Genomic DNA, 25,945 nt, shown 5'->3' with positions numbered 1-25,945 from the left:
AACAGGGCAATGTCAAGGTTTGTAAATATCAATCATGGTTATAATCGGAGGGCGGTTTTGTTATTTTCCTTCAAAGTTAGAAAATTGTTTTATGGAAGAATATTTTCTCTTCTACTAAATTTAAGTGTCTCTTCTGAAATTATATTTATCCTTATCAGGAAGTTTAGCAGTCCTAATTGTTATTTCAGACTCTTGCGCTGCTGAACCAGTTTAAATCTAAACTCACTCAAGCAATTGCTGAAACTCCTGAAAATGACATTTCTGAAACAGAAGTAGAAGATGATGAAGGATGGTAAGGCCTTTGATTTCTTTATATTAACTATGAACAAATGGACTCAGAGCAGAGACACTGTTAAAACAGTTTTATTATAGCATCTTTTCTTTTCAGACTTTACATTCAATTATATCCTCATCTTATATGGTCTCAATCTCCTTTTACTCCACTTCAGTTCAGTAAGCATAATGCTTTGTGTATTCCCACTGTTGTATTATCCAGTAGAATATACACAGGAAATATATGACACTATCCTTGCCCTAAATACTTGTCTAATATCATGGGAAAGATAAGACTCACGTTTAACAACTAGAGAACAGTCTTAAAAGATTCCGAGTCATTAATTTTTTTACACTTTCCCACAAACACTTTAGAACTCATTAGTCCATTTCATAATCCTACTAAGTTCCTCTTCAAATTTATGATCTCCTGGATCCTAGCAATACATACACAGTTAACTCATTTTTATCTTTGGATATTTTTCAGCTTTAAAAGACACTGATAAGAAATAAAGGGATTAATGTCCTGTGCTTAGCACTTTATCCTATATTGGAGGGGAAAAAAAAAAAAGAATTGTGCTTTCTCTTATCATTCTCCTCTGTCCTCCAGTTGACTTCACATGCAGTATATTAGGCCTCCCCACACCTAACTGCCTCCACCTCCCACGACACCCTGGCTCAGGCACGTTGCTGCAAGCAAGCCAGTGGGTCACCCCCACACATGACTCACTCTCTGGAGCCTCTGCACTGTCACAGTATGCCATCACCCCAACCCAGAACCTCAGCCTTACTCCCCTCTGCCAAACAGCGTCTCTCCCCCTTTCAAAACACTGTTCAGCACTCCCATGCTCCAGGAAACCAGTCAGCAAGATTTGTTGAGCACTCACAAATCTAGAGGGTGGAGGAAAGAGGGCTGGAACACACATTTAAAAGGACATAAAAACACTTGCTAAGAAAACATTTAAGCAAGTAAGACTCTGCAACTATATCTAACTTTAATCAAAAGGACCAGGTGGTGATGAGTTGAATGGGATGAAAGCACTTTTGTATTTCTCAGTCTGTAATTTCTGTATGATTTGGGTTATGATGCCAATGTTTGTAAAACCCTAAGTCTCTTTTAATAGGTTTCTATTGCTTATGTGTATTTGCTTATACTTAAATTCAAAGTTGCTTAAGACAGAAGCTGGCTCATCCCATAGTTCTTTGCCAAAGGTGAAGGCTCAGTGAGTGGTGAGTGACCCCCAGAGATAAATGCACATTGCACAGAACTCTCTGTTTTTTTGTATGACCGGACAGGTTTAGTTTTATTTTGGATTCCTTGAATGTCTCAAAATATCTTTCAAATGTTTCGGGTTCAGCCACCACACAAAAAAAATGTTTTGCCAAGTCCTCTTCCTCTTATTTTTGAATCCATATGCATTTTTTAAGGAAATACGATCCATGTGTTTCTGATTCATTTACACTTAACTCATCAAGATGGTGTTTTGTAAGAGCAGTTTGATGCCCAATAAGTTTTTTAACCTTTTTATAAGCCATTTAAGTCCTTTTTTATTGAACAGGAAAGTCACCAACAAATTTAAACCCAGAAATTTCATTTGAAACTCATAACCCACAGGATTCAAATTTACTTTCAACTTGGCAAGACCATTTAACTTCCCAAGGTTCTACCTAGTCCCTTGGTTCCATATCCTCTCATTTTGAATCCCTCATTAGCATCAGATATCAATTAGTGTTTTTGAAAGGGTCATTCTTATTTTTGATGTGATTTCACAATACAATCAATATTCTAACACCCTCATTAGCAAGTTAAAACAAACGGGAAAACTTCACCAGATTGGGGGTGGTGGTGGGAATAATCACAGGTCTAGAAATCTAGAACTAGAACTAGAAATTGGCTAGTTCTCCATCTAGGAAACAAAAATAAGTGGTAAAGGAAGAGGCATTAGGATAAAGGAACCATTACCAGGTCTTCAGGGGGTTCCTTTCTGCTTCCAATTACAGTCACCTAACCAGAAAGTCTGGAGAAGGCAATGGCACCCCACTGCAGTACTCTTGCCTGGAAAACCCCATGGATGGAGGAGCCTGGTAGGCTAAGGTCCATGGGATCGTGATGAGCCAGACACAACTGAGTGACTTCACTTTCACTTTTCACTTTCATGCATTGGAGAAGGAAATGGCAACCCACTCTAGCATTCTCGCCTGGAGAATGCCAGGGATGGGGAAGCCTGGTAGGTTGCCATCTATGGGGTCACACAGAATCGGACATGATTGAAGAGACTTAGCAGCAGCAGCAGCAGCAACCAGAAAGTCAAAAGTCTACGCTATGTACCTACACACTTTTTGTATTTTTTTTTTAATCTAACATCTAATTAAAAAATATGGGGCTCTTATCTACCGCCTTTCTGTTGCAGTGTAAACTATTGAAATTTTGTAACCTGATAAGCAATGGCATCACTTCTGTTCATAAATAAACCAGTATAAACCAGTTCAGCTTTATCAAATCCCTGGTGATTTAGATCATCTCTCACAAAATATATTCCACTAGGAAAAGATGTCTTATATTCAGAATGATTTATAGCAAATATTATGAGTGCATGGCATATGCATGTGTGTTATGCATAAATTACATGGTTCCCAGACTGTTTTGTAGGTCACGCTTGCCACTTTTCTAAGAAGTGAAAGTCAGCCAGTGCTGTACAACACTGTCAGGGCCTGTTATCTGAGGTAAAATGATTGCTTCTAAGACATTTTTATGTGTCCGCATGAGTGACCACACATTGAGGGATCATTTTCATTTTCTGTCAAGATAGAAACCATTACCAATTTGTTATGTTTTCTTTTACTTGGCAAACTGTTCTATTCGCATTTTTGGCCGAGCTGCTGTATTGGCATGGTATACAACAGACATTTGGGTACCATTCAGCTGCGTTCTACTTTTTATGCAAAAAAAAGTGGGAAGGGGAGAGAAAGAAAAGAAATATGATTCTATTGTAAACACCGTATATGGTGTTTGATAATTATTCCCAGATTTCACTGTCTAACAAGGCATTTAAGAAAGTGTTATTAGTAGATCTAAGCTGAAGTGCGTGATAGAAATTTTTCACTCAGAACGATTAGCATTCCTCCTTTGCTGGGATATATACTGCCAATATTTGATAGTGGCAGTGGCGGGCACCAGATTCTAGTGCAGCAGCTAAAGGAACCTCTTGGCCATGACATTCCTTCTTCCTATCCTAATCCCATAACATCACACACTCTTCTAGATATAGAAACCAACTTCAAACATGGATTTTATAAAAACCAATTAGATACATAGCAGGAGTTATCAGCCAAAGGATTTGTATGACCATGTAGATGAAGTCCATATGCCATTTTGAGTTTAGTTAGATAAAGCTTGGTTAGCTCCCAAAAAAGTTTTGAGAGTTGTGTCTGACAAGGCAGTAGGGAGACTTATAAAAAAAAAGAAAGCCACCTGCTCCTTATGCAACAAAATTAGCATTCCAAGAGGAGGGGAAAAAATTAAGTCTATGAGAGTAGACTGCAGTCTTGTGAACATTAACTATTCACTACTGTGTTCCATTGAAACTTCTTTCCAGATCGTTAACATAAAACTTCACAACAAATGTACATGATAAAATAATAAACAGTATAAATGTCTATCTGCCTTCATCCCTTTTTCTCTTCTCTCTCTCCCTTCACCACTTTCCCTTAGTACACACAATATTCAGTAATATAAGAATAGGAAAACACTAACAATTGCAATGGTTGCCTTAAGTAAATTGGAGAAGGAAATAGCAACCCATTCCAGTATTCTTGCCTGGAGAATCCCAGGGACAGAGGAGCCTGGCGGGCCACGGTTCACGGGGTCACAAGAGTTGGATACGACTTAGCAGCTAAACCACCATCACCACCTCAAGTAAAGATTTTATTATATAAGGAAAAGATATTCACTGTAGAAAAACCAGAGTATAGATTCCTCAAAAGAAGTAAAGTAAATCACCTGTGATCCCAAACTCAACAATAAGTGGTATTAATTTATGCATGTATATATGCCCTTCCACATACTTATGCATATTTTCAGCAGAAATGAGATTATATAATGCTACAGTCTTATAATTTGCTTTTTGTCCCCTCAGCTATGTATAATAAATACTTTCCCTTGTGATATAAAACTTTATGATGTTCTGTTTGTATTCTGTATTGTGGCCATATAGTATTCCCTTAAATGCTGAACCACGTTTTACTTGGTCAGTTCTTTGTTGTTGGATGTTTAGGCTCTTTCCAGTTTTTATTAGTATACACAGCACTGTAATGAACATCCTTATATCTGTGTCACTGCCAGTTTTCTCAGGATAAATTTATAAAACTGGAATTGCTTAGTCAGTGGGTATGCATGTTAGACTCTGCTAAATATTTTCAAGTGGCCCTAGCAAAATGTCATTCCAATTTATACTCCCAAGTAAATATCTTTTTTATGACTTGCTTTTAGGACTGTTAGAATCGTAAGAATTAATTATGGTACTTTGTAACGCTTAGTGAAAGAGTATAACATTTCAGAAGAAATGCTTTTCCCTTGTAAACTTTTAAAAAATACCCAGTCTGGTTTGCTTCTGTTTTTAATATATCAATAGCTGGTACATATTTCAACATAACTCCTCAAGATTGTCAGCTCTAAGTATCCTTGTTCTTGGTTCTGAAAAAGTCTTCAAGATAATCCTTTGTGTTAGAACTTTAGGATCTAGAATTTTTTTCCCATTTTATTGTTACACTTTGGCTTGCATTAAAAATCAGTTTTGTCTATCAGCCAGACAGTTTGTTTCTGCTAAAGACTAGAGTTCTGAGAACCACGTTAGCATAGCATAGAAGCAACAAGTACCAGTTGTCTTGAGTATCCAACACAGTGAAAATTTAATAATGTAGATTTAAAAAAAGATTAGAAACTGTTAGACAAATTTGGACCTCACTATAAGATACCATTAACGGATATAGCCTCATTTCATTCCTTGTACTAGCAAAGCTATAAACACCTTTTGTATGCAATACTATAATTACAAATGTAATGCATACTGTGTATGATTTGGTCATGTGTTGAATGAAAGGTGCTGTGACAACAAATGAGTATTTTAACTGTATTCCCCACTTCAAGCAGCACATTGCCAGGCAAGGATAATAACTTGGTGTTAGTTCAGTTCAGTCACTCAGTCATGTATGACTCTTTGCGACCCCATGGACTGCAGCATGCCAGGCTTCCCTGTCCATCACCAACTCCCAGAGCTTGCTCAAACTCATGTCCATCCAGTCGGTGATATCATCCAACCATCTCATCCTCTCTTGCCCCCTCCTCTTCCTGCCTTCAATCTTTCCCAGCATCAGGGCTTTTTCTAAGGAGTCAGTTCTTCACATCAGGTGGCCAAAGTATTGGAGCTTCAGCATCAGTTTTTCCAATGAATGTTCAGGACTGTTTTCCTTTAGGATTGACTGGTTTGATCTCCGTGAAGTCCTAGGGTCTCTCAAGAGTCTTCTCCAACACCACAGTTCAAAAGCATCAATTCTTTAGTGCTCAGCTTTCTTTAGGGTCCAGCTCTCACATCCATACATGACTACTGGAAAAACCATAGCCTTGACTATAGGGACCTTTGTCGGCAAACTAATGTCTCCATTTTTTAATATGCTGTCTAGGTTTGTCATAGCTTTTCTTCCTAGGAGCAAGCTTTTCTTCCAAGATAAGATGAGGGCAAGTCCTTCTACTCCACCATCTGTTCAGCAGCCTGAAAGTGAAAGTCGCTCAATCATGTATGTCTCTTTGCGACCCCATGGACTATAAGTCCATGGAATTCTCTAGGCCAGAAACTGGAGTAGGTAGCCACTCCCTTCTCCAGGGGATCTTCCCAACCCAGGGATCAAACCCAGGTCTTGCAGACTGCAGGTGGATTCTTTACCAGCTAAGCCATCAGAAAAGCTGAAGAATACTGGAGTGGGTAGCATATCCCTTCTTCAGCAGATCTTCCCAACCTAGGAATCAAACCAGGGTCTCCTGCATTGCAGGCGGATTCTTTACCTGCTGAGCTACCAGGGAAGCCAAGTTGGTGTAGGCAAACACAAATACAGCTATAAGGAGACTATGAGGCTAATGAAAGCCCAGATTAGCCACCTAAGAGATCTTTACCCTTTAGTGAAAAGAAGAACTGCAGGTCTCAAACTATTGGTCTCTGGGCCACTTTTATACTCTTAAAAAATTTTGAGGACCCCAAAGAGCATTTGTTTATGTGAAATATATTTATTGATATTTAGCTTATTAGGAATTAATAATAGAAATTTTAAATCACTTCAAAATAACAATAATGAACCTATTACATTTAATGTAAGTAATGTACTTTTATGAAGAATAATTATATTTTCAAAGCAGAAAATAATTATATTCTCAGCAGCAAAAAAACTGAAAAGAGTGGTATTTATTTACATTTTTTCATATCTCTTATGTCCAGCATAACAGGAAGAGCTGGTTCTCATATCTGCATTCCACTCTGTTTTGATCTAATACATCATGTGTTCTCTGAAAATTTTCTCTGCACGTTCATGAGAGGATGAGAATAATGAGGGTAAATAATGTCTTAGTATTCATAGAAAATAATTTCGACATTGCAGGGACAGTGACCCCCAGCATTTTGAGAACTGCTGAGTTAGAGCACCTTTAGTCACTGTGTGTGTCACGGTGGTCCTCACTTATCAGAGGGTATGACCCAATCTGTAAGTCCTGGGAAGCTTTATTCCAGATCCTGGATTGTGATCCTTGTTCTCAAGTGGTACCAAAGTGGTGCTTTCTGAAGTAAATGTGCCCAACACCGTTGACCTAGACTTGGTACTGTTGTTCTTGTTCAGTCACCCAGTCGTGTCCAACTCTTTGCAACCCCATGGACCACAGCACACCAGCCCTCCTTGTCCCTCTCCATCTCCCGAAGTTTGTCTAAGTTCATGTCCACTGCATCAGTGATACCATCCAGCCATCTCATCCTCTGACGCCCTCATCCTGCTTCTGCCCTTAATCTTTCCCAACATCAGGGACTTTTCCAGTGAGTCAGCTGTTCTCATCAGATGACCAAAATACTGGAACTTCAGCTTCAGCATCAGTCCTTCCAAAGAGTATTCAGGGTTGATTTCCCTTAAGATTGACTGGTTTGATATCCTTGCTGTCCAAGGGACTCTCAGGAGTCTTCTCCAGCACCACTGTTCAAAGGCATCAATTCTTTGGTGCTCTGCCTTCTTTATGGTCCAGCTCTCACAACCGTATGTGACCACTGGGAAGACCATAGCCTTGACTGTACAGACCTTTGTCAACCAAGTGATGTCTCTGCTTTTCAACATGCTGTCTAGGTTTGTCGTTTTCCTGTCAAGAATCAATCATCTTCTGATTCATGGCTGCAGTCACCATCCACAGTGATTTTAGAGCCCAAGAAGAAGAAATCTGTCACTACTTCCACTTTTTCCCCTTCTGTTTGCCATGAAGTAATGGGGCCAGATGCCATGATCTTAGTTTTTTCATATTTAGTTTTAACCCGGCTGTTTCACTCTCCTCCTTCACCCTCAAGAGGCTCTTTAGTTCCTCTTTGCTTTCTGCCATTAGAGTGGTATCATCTGCATTCTTGAGGCTGTTGAAGTTTCTCCTGCCTATCTTGATTCCAGCTTGTAACACATCCAGGCCGGCATTTCTCATGTGGTCAGGGTATAGGTTAAACAAACAGGGTGACGGCAGACAGCCCTGTCGTACTCCTTTCTCAATCCAGAACCTATCAGTTGTTCTATACAGGGTTCTAACTGTTGCTTCTCAACCCATGCATGTTTCTCAGGAGACAGGTAAGATGATCTGGTATTCTCATCTCTCTGAGAGCTTTCCACAGTTGGTTATGATCCACACAGTCAAAGGCTTTCGCGTAGTCAATGAAACAAAGGTAGATGTTTTTCTGGAATTCCTTTGCTTTCTCTGTGATCCAGCAAGTGTTGGCAATTTGATCTCTGGTTCCTCTGCCTTTTCTAAACCCAGCTTGGATGTCTGGAAGTTCTGAGTTCGCCAAGACTTTAAGCATGATCTTGCTAACATGGGAGATGAGTGCAATTGTCTGATGGTTTGAACATTCTTTAGTACTACCCTTTGTGGAAATTGGGATGAGAATTGACCTTTTCCAGTCCTGTGACCACTGCTGGGTCTTCCAAATTTGCTGAAATATTGAGTGCAGCACTTTGATAGCATCATCCTTTAGGCTTTTGAATAGCTCCACTGGAATTCCATCGCATCCACTAGCTTTATTGACAGCAGTGCTTCCTAAGGCCCACTTGACTTCACACTCCAGAATGTCTGGCTCTGGGTGACTGACTAAACCATCGTAGTTATCCAGCTCATTAAATCTTTTTTGTACAGTTCTTCCATGTATTCTTTCCATCTCTTCTTGATCTCTTCTGCGTCTACTAGGTCTCTACCGTTTCTGTCCTTTATTGTACACATTTTCAGGTGAAATGTTCCCTTGATATTTCCAATTTTCCTGAAGAGATGTCTAGTCTTTCCCCTTCTGTTGTTTTCCTCTGTTTTTATGCACTGTTCATTGAGGAAGGCCTTCTTGTCTCTCCTTGTTATTCTTTGGAACTCTGTGTTTAGTACCTTTCCCTTTCCCCCTTGATTTTCACGTCTCTTCTTTCTTCAGCTATTTGTAAAGCCTCTTCAGATAACCAGTTTGCAACAGGTCCTGCATACAGGTTTCTCAGGAAGCAGGTAAAGTGGTCTGGTATTCCCATCTCTTAAGAATTTTCCGCAGTTTGTTGTGATCCACACAGTCAAAGGCTTTAGAGTAGTAAATGAAGCAGATGTTTTTTCAGGATTCTCTTGCTTTTTCTGTGACCCAATGGATGTTGGCAATTTCATCTCTGGTTCCTCTGCCTTTTCTAAATCCAACTTGAACATCTGGAAGTTCACAGTTCACATATTGCTGAAACCTGTCTTGGAGAATTTTGAGCATTACTTTGCCAGCATGTGAGATGAGTGCAAATAGTTTGAACACTCTTTAGCATTGCCCTTCTTTGGGACTGGAATGAAAACTGACCTTTTCCAGTCCTGTGGCCACTGCTGAGTTTTCCAAATTTGCTGGCATATTGAGTGCAGCCCTTTCACAGCATCATCTTTTAGGATTTAAAATAGATCAACTGGAATTCCATCACCTCCACTAGTTTTGTTCTTAGTGATGCTTCCTAACGCCCACTTGACTTTGGACTCGAGGATGTATGGCTTTCATCAAGAGGCTCTCTAGTTCCTCTTCACTTTCTGCCATAAGGATGGAGCAAGTATCTTTTATTTTGTGGCTGCAGTCACCATCCACAGTGATTTTGGAGCCCAGGAAAATAATATCTGTCACTGCTTCCACTTTTACCCCTTCTGTTTGCCATGAAGTGATGGGACCAGATGTCATGATCATAGTTTTTTGAAAGTTGAGTTTTTTTGTTTTTTTAATTTTTTAATGAAGGATAATTGCTTTACAGAATTTTGTGGTTTTCTGTCTTACATCAACAAGAATCAGCCATAGGTACATCCATGTTCCCTCCCTCCCGGAACTCCCTCCCATCTCCCTCCCCAACCCACGCTTCAGCTTATCTCAGAGCCCCTGTTTGAGTTTCCTGAGTCATACAGCAAATTCCTATTGGCTATCTGTTTTATATATGGTATTGTAAATTTCTATGTTATGCTCTCCATACATCTCCCCTTCTCCCTCCCTTCCTCCTACAGTGTCCCACAGGTCTGTTCTGTATGTCTGAAGTAAGTCAGAAAGAGAAATATAAATATCGTATACTGACACATATATATGGAATCTGAAGAGATGGCACTGATGAATTTATTTTCAGGGCAGCAATGGAGAATGTTGAGTTTTTAAGTCAGCTTTTTCACTTTCCTTTTTCATCTTCATCAAGAGGCTCTTTAGTTCCTCTTCACTCTCTGCCATTAGAGTGTCATCAGCATATCTGAAGTTGTTGGTATTTCTCCTGGCACTCTTGATTCCAGCTTGTGATTCATCCAGCCTGGCATTTTGCCTAATGTACTCTGCATGTATGTTAAATAAGTAGGATGACAAAATACAGCCTTGCCATACTCCTTTCCCAATTTGGAACCAGTCAGTTATTCCACGTCCAGTCCTAACTGTTGCTTCTTGACCCATATACAGGTTTCTCAGGAGACAGGTAAGTTGGCCTGGTACTCCCATCTCTTGTTACAAATCTTCCACAGTTTGTTGTGACCCACAAATTCAAAGGCTTTAGCATAGTCAATGAAACAGACGTAGATGTTTTTCTGGAATTCCCTTGCTTTCTCCATGATCCAGGGAATGTTGGCAATTTGATGTCTAGTTTTTCTTTCACTTTAGCAGTATATATTTAAAGTTCTTCCATGTCTTTTCATATTTTTTATAGCGCGTTTCTTTTTAACAATGAATAATGTTCCATTGTCTAAATGTAGTATAGTTTATTTATCCATTTACCTACTAAAGGGTATCTTGGTCGCTTCCAAGTTTTGACAGTTACAATTAAAGGTACTATAAAGCTCTACGTGTAGGTTTTTGTGTAGACATATGTTTCTGGATAAATACCAAGGAACAAGATTGCTGTATTGTATGGTAAGAGTACGTTTATTTTTGTAAGAAATTGCCAAACTATCTTCCAGAGTGGTTGTTTCATTTTGTATTCCCACCAGCAATGAATAGGATTCCCTGCTCTATGTCTTCAGCAGTATTTGGTGTTGTGTTTTGGACTTTGGCCATTGTGCTAAGTGTGGTGGTGGTTTAGTTGCTAAGTCGTGTTGACCCTTGTGACCCCATGGACTGTAGCCTACCAGGCTCCTCTGTCCATGGGATTTCCCAGGCAAGAATACTGGAGTGGGTTGCCATTTCCTTTTCCAGAGGATCTTCCTAACCCAGGAATCAAACCCAGGTCTTCCGCATTGCAGGGATTCTTTACCGACTGAGCTGTGGAGTAGTATCCAGTTGTTGCATTAATTTGCAATCCCCTAATGACCTGTGATGTTGATCACCAGAGCTTCCCTGGTGGCTCAGCTGGTAAAGAATCTGAAATGCAGGAGACCTGGGTCCAATCCCTGAGTTGGGAAGATCCATGAAGAAGGGAACGGCTACCCTCTCCACTGTTCTTGCCTAGAGAATTCCATGGACAGAAGAGCCTGGCAGGCTGCAGTCCACAGGGTCGCAAAGCGTTGGGCACAACTGAGCAACTAGCACTTTCACTTTCTTTTTACCTTTCTCAATGACCTGTGATGTTGATCATCATCTTGCATGCTATTTGCCATCTATGTATTTATGTTGGTAAGGTGGATACTAAGGTTTTTTGCTCACTTTTTAATTAGCAAACAAATTAAAAATTTTCTAGTTGTTGAGTTTTATGAGTTCTTTGTATATTTTGAGTAACAGTTCTCTATCAGATGTATCTTGGGCAAATATTTTCTCCTAGTTTGTAGCTTGTCTTCTCATTCACTTGACATTGTGTTTCATAGAAGTGTTTTAATTTTAATGAAGTCCAGCTTATACATTTTTTTCCCATAGATCACACCTTTGATACTGTATCTAAAATATCCACTGTCATGTAGGTTTACTCCTATGTTATCTCCTAGGCATTTTATACTTTTACATTAGGCCTATGATCAGTTTTGGGTTAATTTTTGTGAAGGGTGTAAGGTCTGTCTAGATTCAGTTTTTGGGGTGGTTTTTTTTTTTGTTGTTTTTTGTTTTTTGCTTGTGGAGTGTTTATGTTTTCATAGACTTTCTGTTTTGAGATATCTTCAGGGTTACTTTAATGTGAAATCTCATCATTTCTTTTAAAACCACTTGTTAAGTATACTTTTAGCCAATTACCAGTTATTCAGATTAATCAGTAAGACTACACAAAATATCTGACAGTAAGTATACATCCTTTTTATGGTTTTTTGTTTTTGCTGTTCTACTGATAGTGGACTTCCCATCTGGCACAGTGGTAAAAAGAAAAACCCACCTGCCAATGCAGGAGATGCAAGAGATGCAGGTTCAGTCCCTGGGTTGGGAAGATGCCCTGGAGTAGGAAATAGCAACCCCCTCCAATATTCTTGCCTGGAAAATCCCATGGACAGAGGAATCTGGCAGGTTACAGTCCATGGGGTTGCAAAGAGTCAGATATGACTGAGCACACACATACATACACACTGGTAGTAGGAGATTAAGGTGGCTCTGGATCCCACCAATTCATTCTTAAAGCAAATATTTACATGTGCTGCATTTCAGGCACCCTGCTATCTTCCCTTATTCAAACCTCCCAAGAGCATCATAAGACTCTAAGGTTAGAGAGCAACTGTGGTGGATTTATTTCTAACTCTATCAGATAGGTTAGTATTACTTTCATCCTATAAATGAAGAAACTGAGGATCAAACGGATCATTTGTCCAAGATCACACAGTAATAAATAGTGAAGCTGTCAGTCACACTTAAGAGCCCATCCTGCCTCCAGAACACCAGCTCCTCTCAACAGTCATTTGAACATGAAGTAATAATCTGCAGGATGAGAAGAAATCATAATAATTAGTAGGATGAGCAGGACTTTCAGAGACTTTTGATTCCAAATAATAATATCTGTCTTCTGGAGCTGGTTACAGAGTATATTACCCATTCTCATCTTTAGAATACTTTCCACGTTCCTTTAAAAAAAAATACATTCAAGGAGGCTGTCTGTAATGCCATATATTGAATCATTTCCTAATTATACAGTGGGCTGTTAAATTATAGCACCTGGTTCAAATCCCTCCTGTCACAATGACTGCAGCAAGAGGCCTCTCTTGCAAGCCTCAGTTTCTTCACCTGTAAAATAGAGATGACAATACATACCTCAGAGTTATTATTAGAGTTAAATGAGCTAATTAATGTAAAGTAGTCAACAGAGTGCCTGACTCTTAGGAAATGCTTAGGAAATGTTAGGTGTGAGAGAAGGAGGGTGCATGGTACCAGGGTAGTATTGATAAAGCCTGCCAAATTACCCAGACAACACAAACTAAATAAACTGGCAAAATGTTAGTTATACAGTCCTCTCATTGTAATAACCTCAAAGAAAAAATAACATAAAGAAAAGGCAAATGTTCATTTACTTTTGTTATCTGTGACCTAGAAGGAATGTAGACATAGTCATTAAATTGGCTAGTAGTGCTCAGTGGTTCTATTCTAAAATCTGTTGAGAAAAGGGGTAAGTATAGTCAAGCAGGTTCTTTAGATGAATCCAGATTATAAAATGCTTAATATTCTGAAGTCTGTCTGACAGACTTCAGCTAATGCAAATATGGCATTCATAGAAAAAGAGGAGGAGAGTGGGAATACACAATCATAGATTGTAGACTCTCTCCAGAAACTTCCCCCCCTCCCCACAACGGACAGCATTTTGGAACAAAGAAAACTATATAGGCATAAGCAGTTTACTTCTATTAAATAGTAAGTTTAAGGGACTTCCCTGGTGCTCCAGCGGCTAGGACTCCGAGCTCAGAGGGCAAGGGGCCCAGGTTCAGTCACTGGTCAGGGAACTAGATCCCACATGCTGCAACTAAGACCCAGTTTAGCCAAATAAATAAATTTTTTTTTTTTTTTTTTTTAGTTTAAGGAGCAAGCAAAGGTCCTTGGGATTAGCACAATGTAGTTAAAAAGTCATTTCTCAATGGTAGTTTCAAACAGCAATAAAGCCGGTATAAAATGAGAGACTGGAAGTTGCCATCGTACACAGGCAATCGAGAAATTCTCAGCAAACCATATCTGAAGTTATATGATGCTTAAAGCAAGATAGGAAAACCCAAGTAGTAGGATTTCAGGCAAAATTTAAGGAAAGACGATACATAAATTGTACGTAGTCTTGTTTGTATTTCTCTAAAGGCAGTTTTAAACAATGTGTCATTTTCTTTCATAAGAAAGAGTTTTGTTGTTTGTTGTTCAGTCGATCTCAGTCACGTCTGACTCTTTGTGACCCCATGGACAATGAATTATAAAACATTGAAAAAGAAAAGAAAAAATCGTTTTAATCTTATATCCCACAGGTAATCATCACTGTGCTTTTGTCTAGACTAAGAACACTTACCTTTTTATTATAAGCCTTTCATCAGTGAATAATCCAGTAGTTAAAATTTTGTGTATCCACTGTTATTTCTTAGGCTAAAGAAATTTAAACCGCTGAGCCAGGTATGCATTTTTTTATTTTAATTCAGGTATATTTTACAGATTAAAAAATTCACAGTTCTTATTGTTCATTTTTAGAATTTTAATAATTATATACAGCCATTGTAAACACCACCAGAACAAGCCAGAACACATACAATACCCCAGAAAGTTTCCTCATGCCCCTTTTCAGCCAGTCACCTCACCCAACCACTCTCTGATTTCTGTCAGCTCAGGTATGCCTTTGATGACACTTTTGCTGGATTGAATTCCAGAAAATTGAGTCATCTATGCCTTTACAGCAGTGTATGAAGTTGCTGGGTTCTCCATACTCTAGGTATTATTTACGTATGTGCTGTAGTATATCCCAGGAAACAGATACAGTCGTCTTTGCCAGTTTCTACTCTGCATTATTTTCTGTTTCTTTGTTTACTGGTAAAGTGAACTTGTTAAATATGTTAACTGGCCATTAATATTTCATTGTTGTTTTGGTGATGGTTAGTTGTATACTCTAAGATGATTATACATTTCTTATTGTTTTACAAAAGCTCTTAAATATTAAGAATGATATTATTTGCTTTAAATATTTTTACGAGTTTGTCATTGCCTTACAGTTTGTTTATAGAGGTTTTTGTTTTTGTTTTGAAGAGTTTTAAATTTGCATTGCCAAATCTGCCAATCTTTTTCTCCGTGTTTTCTGCCCAGTTTCATCTTCAGGCCTTTAAAAATCCCAGGATTATAAATACCTAGTTGTATCTTTCTCGAGTAATTTTATGGTTTTATTTTTAATTTTACATCTTTAATCTATCTGGAATTGATTTAGTGTATTATAGTATGTTAATGTTACAACTTTTTTTCCCTAAATTACTAATCACCACAATTGAATAGTCCTGTGTTTCCCCACCGACATTAAACATGTCCTTTATGATGTAATAGGTCTTACATACATTTTTGGATCAGCTTCATTATTGTACATGGATTTTTCTATCTATTCTTGTGTCAGTACCTCAATACTGTACCAGTGTAATACTATTTAATATTTGGTAAGCAAGTTGGACTTTATTGTTCAACATTTTATTTTTACTGTAAACGCTTAAACAGCTGGTTAGTGTGCTATGTTCTTATTTTGTTTTAGTTTACCACAGCTGGAGAAACCTTAAGACAGTTGACCATGAAATCAGTAAAAAAGCCCTCATTATTTAACAGGTGGCCACTACCTGAATTGTGGCCCTAGAGCCAAGAAGGAAGTAATCAATCCTAGGCAAACCCCCTTCCTTCAAAGTACTGGAAAAGATTGCGTGCGGAAAATAAGTAGTGTGAGGAATAAAAAGAACAAAATCTAGGATATTTGATTGCCATTTTCTATTATGGGTATATAAAAGTTTTTATGAGAAGTTTGATCAGAATTTTTCCATCTCCGTAGTGCTGAACAAAAGCACAAAGGCAGAGGGCAGACAGTTCTCACTCATGTTTATAAGGCGTGAACTCCAAGGGCATCTAGGGTGGCCATGCATAAACGCAAGTCACAGAGCCCACTTCCAAAGACATTCACTAATAATCTTTCTACCACCTGACATTTTGGATTATTAACACCCTTTTTCTTCTCTGGCACTAGTGGCTAATCAAGTTACATATAATAATAATGTTCTGTCTTTGTGTTCAGATAGTTCACTTGACCAGGATAAATAAAACAGTGGGCTTGAGCTATTTTTCTAAGTAGAAGTAAACCATAGTAAGAAGTTAGCTTTTACTGAACATTTTCAAAACACCTTTTTTAAACCTGTAAGTTTGATATTGTTCTTAGGCCCAGATTCTATGGGAAGAATCGGAGACACAGAAAGGTTACATAACTTTGGTCAACATCTCATAGCTAGGAAGTGGTAGATTTCAGAAATAGCCAATCATGTTTGACTCAGTGATTTGATTCTGCTTGTTTTCAAAAACATTACCTTGTTTGTGATTTTGTATTTCAATAATGCATATTTTTCATATTTCTAATAATGCAGTATTGTTTCAAACTGTAGTAACTAGGTCAGACAAGTGACTTCGGGACTTTAATTCTTGATCAAAAATTGTCTGACCATCTTTAGATCATGGAAAATGTTAAATTCATGGCCCTACTATTATAATCCCTATATTATTTGAAGAATTATAATTCAGAAGGTTACTCAAAATGTTGTTTAACTTGAACAAGAAGTACCTGTGATTTATCTGTAATTTTTCTTAAAAATATAAAGAGAGTGGTTGATTATGGAGTTTGAAGTTAGACCTGATTTTGAATGCTACTTTGGAAGTTTACTAGCTGTGTGATCTTGGACAAATTATATATCCTTTCTTAGACTGTTCCTTAAAGTGTAAATTGGGTATAATAAGAGTACCTTCCTGATAGGTATATCTGTGGATTAAGTGAAATACTGGTAGCATGGTGTCTGGAACAATCAGTGCTCCAGAAAGTATTTTATTCTCACTCAGTGTTGTCCCTGATATTTTTAAGAATTCATTTGTCTATATTTGACTACTGTCAGTATATTGAGATGATGATTGGAATTTATAGCATTTCTATAATATTTGACAGTTTTTGTGACCTTTACCTAATTAGCCCACAAGTTACAGTGTTTAGTTTTTATTGTAATTCTTAATATTCTGAGAAAAAATTGAGATCTGATATTTTTATGGTAGACGGTACTACCTCATAAATGAAATGTTGGGGTTTTTTCCCTTGATGCAAGGGAAAGATGCTGGAAAGAAATTAGGGGATGGGGTTTCACTGGTAAATACAATTTAAATATGAAGCAGAATGTCATTACTTTGGAGATTATACAATTATAAGCTCAGTGTAATGTGAATGTTTTCCTTCCATTTCTCCCTCTTAGCCAAGTTCTAAGGCGGTAATAAAATGAAGGGAGAAGGAATATGATTATAGACCAGGTTCCCTATTTAGTGTTCATTTTATACAAGACTATAAATAATGCTGCTGAAGACCAACATGGTTCTTTATAAATAAGTCTTTGTCAGAGTTGCTGACCCTGGAAAGGTGATTATTCAAATTGTAATAAGCCTTCTGTTCAATCCCTGAAGTTACCTCTTTTTCTGCCCTTTTCTTCTGGATGAAGAAGACTTTTCTGTGTTTACTCTGCTTTCATATCTGCTCTGAAATAAGTTTCTCTCACATTAGAGAAGTTTGCTTTGTTCATGGATTTGTCTTGACACAGGCAGATAGCCATGTACCACAGCTGCTTACCAGGCCTTTTTGATTGGGAAAGGCCATCTTCCCTATGTTTTATTAGTTCACAGACCATATATTAAAAGTTATTGGCAAGATGACACAAACAGATGGATAGATATACTATATTCTTGGCTTGGAAGAATCAATATTGTGAAAATGGCTATACTACCCAAAGTAATCTACAAATTCAGTGCAGTCTCTATCAAACCTCCAATGACATTTTAGAACTAGAACAAAAACTTTTACAGTTTATCTGGAAACCCAAAAGACCCCAGATAGCCAAAGCAATCTTGAGAAAGAAAAATGGAACTGGAGGAATCAGCCTGCCTGACTTCAGACTATACTACACAGCTAAAGTCATCAAGATAGTGCAGTATGGTAGTAGCACAGAAACAGAAATATAGACCAATGGAACAAGACAGAAAGCCCAGAGATAAACCCACACACCTATGGGCACCTTATCTTTTACAAAGGCAAGAATATACAATGGAGAAAAGACAGCCTCTTCGATAAATGGTGCTGGGAAAACTGGACAGCTACATGCAAAAGAATGAAGCTAGGACACTTCCTAACACCATACACAAAAATAAACTCAAAATGAATTAAAGACTTAAATGTAAGGCCAGAAACTTAGAGGAAAATATAGGTAGTATGCTCTTCAATATGCATCACAACAAGATCCTCTAGGACCCATCTCAGAGAGTAATGGAAATAAAAACAAAAATAATCAAATGGGACCTAATTAAACTTAAAGCTTTTGCACAGCAAAGGAAACAATAAATAAGATTAAAAGACAACCCTCACAATGGGAGAAAACAATTGAAAATGAAACAACTGACAAAGGTTTAGTCTCCAAAATATACAAGCATCTCATTCAGCTCAATACCAAAAAAACAAACAACCCAATTAAAAAAGTGGGCTGAAGACCTAAAGATATTTCTCCAAAGAAGGCATACAGATGGCTAATAAAACACATGAAAAGATGCTCAACATCGCTCATTATTAGAAAAATGCAAATCAAAACTACAGTGAGGTATCACCTCACATTGGTCAGAATGGTCATCATCAAAAAATCTATACACAATAAATGCTGAAGAGGGTGTGGAGAAAAGGGAACACTTTTACACTGTTAATGGGAATGCAAATTGATCCAGCCACTGTGGAGAACAGTGTGGAGGTTCCTTAAAAAGCTAGGAATGGAACTACCTTACTCCTTGGAAAGTTATGACCAACCTAGATAGCATATTCAAAAGCAGAGACATTACTTTGCCAACAAAGGTCCGTTTAGTCAAAGCTATGGTTTTCCCATTGGTCATGTATGGATGTGAGAGTTGGACTGTGAAGAAGGCTAAGCGCTGAAGAATTGATGCTTTTGAACTGTGGTGTTGGAGAAGACTCTTGAGAGTCCCTTGGACTGCAAGGAGATCCAACCAGTCCATTCTGAAGATCAGCCTTGGGATTTCTTTGGAAGGACTGATGCTAAAGCTGAAACTCCAATACTTTGGCCACCTCATGCGAAGAGTTGACTCATTGGAAAAGACTCTGATGCTGGGAGGGATTGGGGGCAGGAGGAGAAGGGGACGACAGAGGATGAGATGGCTGGATGGCATCACTGACTCGATGGACATGAGTTTGGGTGAACTCCAGGAGTTGGTGATGGATAGGGAGGCCTGGCGTGCTGCGATTCATGGTGTCACACAGAGTTGGACACGACTGAGCAACTGAACTGAACTGAACTGAATGGAACTACCGTATGATCCAGCAGTCCCACTACTGGGCATATACCCTGAGGAAACCATAATTGAAGAAGATACATATACCACAGTGTTCATTGCAGCACTATTTACAATAGTGCTTGGAAGCAATCTGGATGTCTATCGACAGAAGAATGGATAAATAAGTTATGGTACATATACATAATGGAATATTATTCAGCCATAAAAAGGAATGCATTTGAGTCAGTTCTAATGAGGTGGATGAATGTAGATCCTATTACACATAGTGAAGTAAGTCATAAAGAGACATATTGAAATGTTAACACACACATATATATGTATGGAGTGGCTCAGCAGGTAAAGAATCCTCCTGCAATGCAGGAGACGTAAAAGACATGGATTCAATCCCGGGTCAGGAAGATCCCCTGGAGAAGGAAATGGTAACCCACTCCAATATTCTTGCCTGGAAAATCCCATGGACAGAGGGGCCTGAGAGGCTATAGTCCAGAGGGTCACAGAGTCACACAAAACTGAATACGTACCCATTGTGGAATCTAGAAAGATGGTACTGATGATCGTATCTGCAGGGAAGCCTTGGAGACAAGGACAATAAACAACAGATTTGTGGACACAGGGCAGGGAGGAGACGGTGAGAAGAACTAAGAGAGTAGCATTGAAACATACACATTATCACATGTATAGATAAAAATTAGAGCCAGTGGAAATTTGCTCTATGATGCTGAAGCTCAAATCCGATGCTCTGTGACAACCTAGAGGCGTGGAATGGGGTGGGAAGGAGATTCAAGAGGAAGGGACGTGTGTATACCTGTGGCTGTTTCGTGTTGATGTATGGCAGAAGCCAACACAATATTGTAAAGCAATTACCCTACAATTAAATAATTTTTTTAAAATTACTGCCTGAGCAGTTGGTCAAATCTCATGGCAAGTGTAAAAATACATATTACAGGTTTATTCTGGAAAGCCTCTTAAGTCTTTCCACCTGTGTCCTATTGAGTGTGAAGCATGCTAGATAGTCCAGAAAGCCAAGAAACTGCATTCCCATGTTGCTGAATATATTTTAAAAGTTACATATTTTATATTTGCCTCAACAATATGCAGTATTTATTAAAGACACTCTATAATATTGTGGAATTTCTCTTTTTCAACTAAAGGAAAAATACATTTTTAAAGTCAGCTTTTCAGAATTCTAAACTAAAGGAGAAATACTAATATTCATTCAAAACTCAGAACAAAGGAAGTTTTCCCATGTGAACAATGAACAGCAAAAGAAAACCCACTGGCTTTCCCCCTTGTTTTCTTTTTCAAAGGCCAGCGCCTGTCTTCCTCTTGCTTGGTTTACCTAGTGTTCTGTTTTACTGTATTTTGCTTATTCCTGTTTTTCCTCCTATGGCAGTTTCCAAAACTCTTAGGTTTTGGACATTTCTATCTGCATTTTTCTATGCTTCGTTTAGTCACTGTTTCTCTATCCCTCTTTGAGTTTTCTTACATTTTTTTCCTCCTTGTTTTCTTGCTTTTTAGTCTTTTCTGTTTCTCAGGCATCTGACTTGTGCCATCCTGCTCTGCTGTTCATAAAGAATGCTAGTGACCTCATTTTCCAGGAATTCTTTTTAAACATACATACTTTGGTCTTTGGACTCATTTATGTTTTGTCTGTCTCTTCCTATGAATTACTATGATCTCTATATACTTCATACTGAAAAAAAGATATTTTAAAAACTAGTACTTTTTAACCCTTTAACTTCTTAATCCCTATAGAAGCTTTGAACATTTGTGAAAATGAAAAACATAAGTTGTTTGTAACTAGTGATGGCACTAAATCCTAAAAATAAAAAATTCATAAGGTTTTAACTTTAATTTTACATTTTGGAGTTAAAATGCAGAAATGAAATCATCTAATTGGTATTATTCAATTAATGTTTTTAAATTTATTCTAGAAATCATGTTGATCATATGTACTCTTGATATGATGTAATGATAATTGCACTTTACATCTTGGTCTTGGCCAACAAAGGTCCATCTAGTCAAAGCTATGGTTTTTTCAGTAGTCATGCCATCAATGGGGTCACACAGAGTCGGGCACGACTGAAGCAATTTAGCAGCACCAGCATGTATGGATGTGAGAGTTGGACTATAAAGAAAGCCGAGTGCCGAAGAATTGATGCTTTTGAACTATGGTGTTGGAGAAGACTCTTGAGAGTCCCTTGGACTGCAAGGAGATCCAACCAGTCCATCCTAAAGGAGATCAGTCCTGGGCGTTCATTGGAAGGACTGATGTTGAAGCTGAAACTCCAATACTTTGGCCACCCGATGGGAAGAAATGACTCACTGGAAAAGACCCTGATGCTGGGAAAGATTGAAGGCAGGAGGAGAAGGGGACGACAGAGGATGAGATGATTGGATGGCATCACTGACTCGATAGACATGAGTTTGACCAAGCTCCAGGAGTTGGTGATGGACAGGGAAGCCTGGCCTGCTGCAGTCCATGGGGTCACAAAGTCACAAAGTTGTGTCAGATTTCTTCACTGCAAAGTTAATCATTTTTTTTCCCCCCTGCTTTCCATGTTGAATCCTTTGGAAGCAAATTCACTATATGCAGTCCACACCAAGGAGTGAAGTTTACTTCCCTACTCTTTTTATTAAAATTTTTGTTTTCTAACTTGTTATTTCAGACTGAGTGACTGAACTGAACTGACTGAGAATCATGAGAAAATGTCAATATTTAAACAAAAATGCCTGTTATATTTTTAAGTGTCTAAAATGAACTGAGACTCAAAGAAAAAGATTTGTGATATCTGTGGTTGATAATTTCATTATTCCTTATATAACTAGTTTTAATTCATTTGATGCAAATCTAAAAGTTTGCAATTTTTATACTACTTGTACTTTCTTAAAGTTGTAATAAGTACCAAATGTTTGTTAGCATAGTTACCTAAATCCTCAACAAGTTATTTTAGTCTTTATTTTTTTTATAGAAGCAAAAGTACCTGTAAAAGTATTGGACATAATGAGACAGATTTCTAGGCATGAACTGGAAATCAGGCTTCAGTTGGTAAATAATCTCAATAGCTTTTCTTCAGTTGCTTATCTATAAAACGAAATGGAGGAAAACAAGTTACTTGCAGATCTAAGAAAATCCAAAGCTATCTACCAGCAGTCCTAAGCAATCAGTATTATTACCAGATATAAAATAAATACACAAAAATCAACTGTTTTTCTGAAATAACAAGTTAGAAAACAAAAATTTTAATAAAAAGAGTAGGTGAGTGTAACTCTTCACTCCTTGGTGTGGACTGCATATAGTGAACTTGCTTCCAAAGAACTCAACATGGAAAGCAGGAAAATAAGAAAGATTCCAGTGGGGACATTGACAAGTACTACCTCAGCCATGTGGTCATGGTCAGCATCAGCATTGTAAATCATGTTGATAGTATGTACCCTTGATACGATGTAATGATAATTGCACTTTACTTGGTCTTTATCCCAGTAACTCAAAGCCCAGTCTTCTCATGAGACGAATCAGGCAAATTTCAGTGATGGGGCATCCTACAAAACATCCAACCAGTATCCCTGGAAATTGTCAAAATTTAAGAAACTTGAAATCATAAAGCAGCTTTTCCAACTACAATGCTATGAGATTAAAAATTGACTATATAAGGAAATAACTGCAAAAAAAATGCAAATGTGGAAGCTAAGCAATATCCTATTAAACAACCAATGGAGCATTGAAGAAATCAAAGAGGAAATCAAAAATATCTGGAGACAAACGAAAATGGAAACATGATGATCCAAAACCTATGGGATGCAGCAACAGCAGTTGTAAGAGTGAAGTTTATAGCAACACAAACTTACCTTAGAAACCAAAGAAAAATCCCAAACAACCAGCCTAAACTCAAACCTAAAGCAAGGAGAAAAAGAACAAATGAGACCCAAAGTTAGTAGAAGGAAATAAATCATAAAGATCAGAGCAGAAATAAGTAGAAACTTAAAAAAATAGAAAGGATTTACAAAACTAAAAACCAGTTCTTTGAAAAGATAAAATTGATAAACCTTTAGCGGACTCATCAAGAAAAAAAGGGAGAGGGACCATATGAACAAAACTAGAAATGAAAAAAAGTTATAACTGCCGCCAAAGTAGTACAAAGGACCATAAATGACTGCTACAACCAACTATATGCAAATAAAATAGACAATCTAGAAGAAATGGGCGAATTCTTAGAAAGGTACAATCTCCCAAGATTAAACCAGGAAGAGATAGAATATGAACAGACCACATTACAGGCACTGAAATTGAGTCTGTGGTTTTAAAACTCCCAATAAAAGTCCAGGACCCGATGGCTTCACAGGTGAATTCCATCAAACATTTAAAGAAGGGTTAATACCTATCCTTCTGAAACTGTTACTTAATCTGGAAAAGTGAAAGGCTTACAAACATTCAGTTAACACTTGAGCAATGTGGAGGTTTAAGGCACCCACCCTTCGTGCAGTTGAAAATCCACTTATAATTTATAGTTGCCCCTCCACATACCTGGTTCCTCTAAATAAGTGGCTCCATATCTGCACAATCAGCCAACTACAGATCAGATAGTGCTAAAGTATCTGCAAAAAATCGGCATATAAGTGGACTGTGCATTTCAAACCTATGCTGTTCAAGGGTCAACTGTAACTGCTAAAAAATTTGGAATTACCTTTTAATACTCAAGGAGAAAGGTGAATAAAGCCAGGTTTTTGGGTTACTGGCTATCCAGAAACGTGTGTTTATTTAGCATTTATTGAGGGCATCCTTCTTGTGAAGCCTTGGTGACTGTGCTGGTACAGAAGTCAATAAAACAGAGCTATCTTCAGTCTAGTGAGGGAGGCTGAACTAAAGATAGGTTCGGAAGAGGACCTTAACCCTCCTGAAAAAGAGCAGGAGAGGAATCATGGACTGGTTCTCAGAGGGATGATACCTCAGTTGAAGCAGGGAGAGAAGTATATCACCATACAGAGGTGGCAAGGAGGCAGGAGAGCAGGTTCTACAGAGGAACAGCAAGTAATTCGGGATGTCTGGAGCATAAGATGTGAAGATGACATAGTAGCTTAGAGAGGAACAAAAGCTGGGTCATCGAGGCTACATAAGAAATTTGGGTTTTATTGCTTAGACAGTGGGAACAGGGCAGTTTTCGTGATTAAATCTGATTTTTGAAAAATATGTATATAATAGAAAAGACCTCCCGGATATCATCAACCACAGGGCACTCCTTAGTAATTTGGATGGCTGAGAGGAGACTGCCAGACATCCGCCCTACAGGGTCAGCCGGGGCCTGTGGCACTGCAGACATCCACTCTCTCAGGGTCAGCCGGGGCCTGTGGCACTGCAGACATCCACTGTCTCAGGTCAGCCGGGGCCTGTGGCACTGCAGACATCCACTCTCTCAGGGTCAGGCCGGGGCCTGTGGCACTGCAGACATCCACTCTCTCAGGGTCAGCCGGGGCCTGTGGCACTGCAGACATCCACTCTCTCAGGGTCAGGGTCAGCCGGGGCCTGTGGCACTGCAGACATCCACTGTCTCAGGGTCAACCGGGGCCTGTGGCACTGCAGACATCCACTGTCTCAGGGTCAGCCGGGGCCTGTGGCACTGCAGACATCCACTCTCTCAGGGTCAGCCGGGGCCTGTGGCACTGCAGACATCCACTGTCTCAGGTCAGCCGGGGCCCCTGGCTCTTGCTCCTCTTGGACCTCCAGCCCAATGGAGGTCCTCATTTTAGGAGGATTATGGAGAAATTGGGACTAATTTCAGAGAAGAGTGAGAAAAGGCAATAAAGGCATAAAAACTTCCAGTGAAAATTAACTGCCCCCTTAAAAAAAAAAAAAAAAAAGCAAATGTTCACCTCACAGAGAAGTCCCTTTTCCCAAAGAGGCTCTCATATGGCCCAAGACATTTTGGGAACCTCTTTTCTAATGGCATTAAAGGCCAGCCTGGGAGCTGCACATATTATCGTTCTTGGCTCTTCATAGCTGCCTTTTCTTTTTTCTTTTTTTTATTTTTTCCAAGTGTGGGTTTATTTCAAAATTATGAAGATTTATATATTATTTTTTATTACATACAATAAAGCAGTTTAGCTTAAAGTAAAAGCTTTCACATTTAAAGTTTTTATGTTAAAAAGATATTTTCAAAATGTAGACCCTTAAAAACCACCAAAAAAGCTGAATATATCTTGCAGCGTAGGTTTATCCTTAAATATTCACATCTCAAATGCTGTTTAGAAAAAAGATTTTAAAACTGGCTAAAAATCATTTACCCTTGGCAATGATTAAAATCTCCTCGTCTCTGACAGAGCATATTAATGGCACATAATGAATTTACTGTCACAAGCATTTAACAGTTTAATGGGTACGTAGTTTTATCAGTATACAAAATGGTCTTAGATGGTCAGTGCAGTTGTTCTGGAGTGATCACTGTATCAGGAAAAGGACACCGTACCAAAAACAGAACATGAGCTTTCAAAAGGTCTTTTCAAACAGTTTCCTTCTTTTC

The 25,945-nt window shown here is 38.4% G+C and overlaps 1 protein-coding gene across 4 annotated transcripts in view; it reads left to right on the top strand.

The window, feature by feature from the left end:
• The window catches only part of CWC27 (CWC27 spliceosome associated cyclophilin), a 268,686-nt gene that overhangs the window by 225,531 nt on the left and 17,210 nt on the right, over nt 1-25,945 (top strand). For 3 of the 4 annotated variants that reach the window (XM_070774627.1, XM_070774624.1, XM_070774625.1), the window contains exon 13: nt 189-292. In XM_070774627.1, the coding sequence (XP_070630728.1) occupies nt 189-292 (104 nt within the window). Of the gene's footprint in view, nt 1-188; nt 293-2,274; nt 25,944-25,945 lie in introns of those variants that run through there. The other variant, XM_070774626.1, reaches the window with a different exon arrangement.

Source organism: Bos indicus, chromosome 20 (genome assembly GCF_029378745.1).
Source record: "Bos indicus isolate NIAB-ARS_2022 breed Sahiwal x Tharparkar chromosome 20, NIAB-ARS_B.indTharparkar_mat_pri_1.0, whole genome shotgun sequence".
NCBI classification, from domain to species: domain Eukaryota; kingdom Metazoa; phylum Chordata; class Mammalia; order Artiodactyla; family Bovidae; genus Bos; species Bos indicus.
The sequence above is the reverse complement of the archived record's forward strand: the minus strand, read 5'-3'. Positions and strand labels throughout refer to the sequence as shown.